This window comes from Loa loa (genome assembly GCF_000183805.2).
Source record: "Loa loa unplaced genomic scaffold supercont3.572, whole genome shotgun sequence".
In the NCBI taxonomy this organism is placed as follows: domain Eukaryota; kingdom Metazoa; phylum Nematoda; class Chromadorea; order Rhabditida; family Onchocercidae; genus Loa; species Loa loa.
In genome coordinates this window covers 27,558-28,658 of record NW_018108752.1, presented here as the reverse complement: position 1 = coordinate 28,658, position 1,101 = coordinate 27,558, and the positions used below count along the sequence as shown (strand labels likewise).

At 33.5% G+C, this 1,101-nt stretch overlaps 1 protein-coding gene across 1 annotated transcript; it reads left to right on the top strand.

Annotated features, from left to right (window-relative positions):
* Positions 1-483: 483 nt before the first annotated feature.
* Positions 484-994, top strand: LOAG_18836 (hypothetical protein; the record flags this gene model as incomplete). Its single annotated transcript, XM_020451499.1, has 2 exons — positions 484-563; positions 702-994. Coding segments are annotated over 2 exons (210 nt in total), but the record flags the coding sequence as incomplete, so codon positions are not given.
* Positions 995-1,101: the final 107 nt, after the last annotated feature.

Here is a 1,101-nt window from a genome sequence, read left to right as displayed (position 1 = left end):
AAAGCAAGATGATTCCAAACAGACAGGTTAGATCTCTTCACCATTTGTAAAACTGATCTATCAGTGGTGCTGATTTCCGTTCACTGAAAAATGACAGAGCATATTCTGTTTTTCAATTCATTAAACTGTAATTTGCATTTTAAAATACCAGGAAAGTTTTCCTACATCTATTATAATAGTGCAACATTAACGACTTGTCAACGCTGAAATCCATTCAAACAATTTAAATTATTCACTGTATGACGTAATTACTATGAAGTGATATGAGTGAATGAATGAAATGGGTTAATGTTCAAGCGATAATCATTTCCTGTTCCAAATTGTCCTTTCCATTTGTTGAAATCAAGTATGTGACATTTACTTCGACCGTTTCCAGTTCTGGACTTAATTTCAAAGTTTTGAGTATGCGGTGAATTCGGTTTAATTTGAATTAACTTGTCAGCTTCTTTATTCAATTTGACATTCTTCACTTACTTTCTGTAGTATCTGGAAGACAAGAAAGTGGAATTGGAGAAACTTGTCGCCGAAAAAGGTGAAGAAGCAATCACTAGACCGGAAGACTGGTAAGAATTTTATTCAATATTTCATTCTTACAATGGGTCTCAGTTCTTTCTATACATTCTTAAGAATTCGATGAATAGGATGTGCTGCGTTATCTTCATCGATATAATCACAGTAATTAATGAATGGCGGTTGTTTAGGGGTGGCTATAGATTGCGTCCACACTATTTTGAATTTTGGCAAGGTCAAACTGATCGGATACATGATCGTATTGTATTTGAAAAAGGAGCTGATGAAACGGAATGGTTGATTAAGCGTCTTTCACCGTGAAAATCACTCTCAAGGGATCCTTGTTAATCCAGCTGATTGTCGAATTCCTTCAAATATAGCTTTCACTGTAGATATAACCGTTAGTAGCTACTTAAATGTCACAAATTAATATAAACTTTGTAATTATAACCTATACTCCAACAAAAGTTCCCTGAAAAAGTAATAATTGAAACTCTTTCGCTTCTCATAGTTAATGTTTGGAATTGATAGTTTTACTTGGCCCAGTGACTATTCTTGTTCACTTAATTTTATTCGGTAAATAGTAAATTT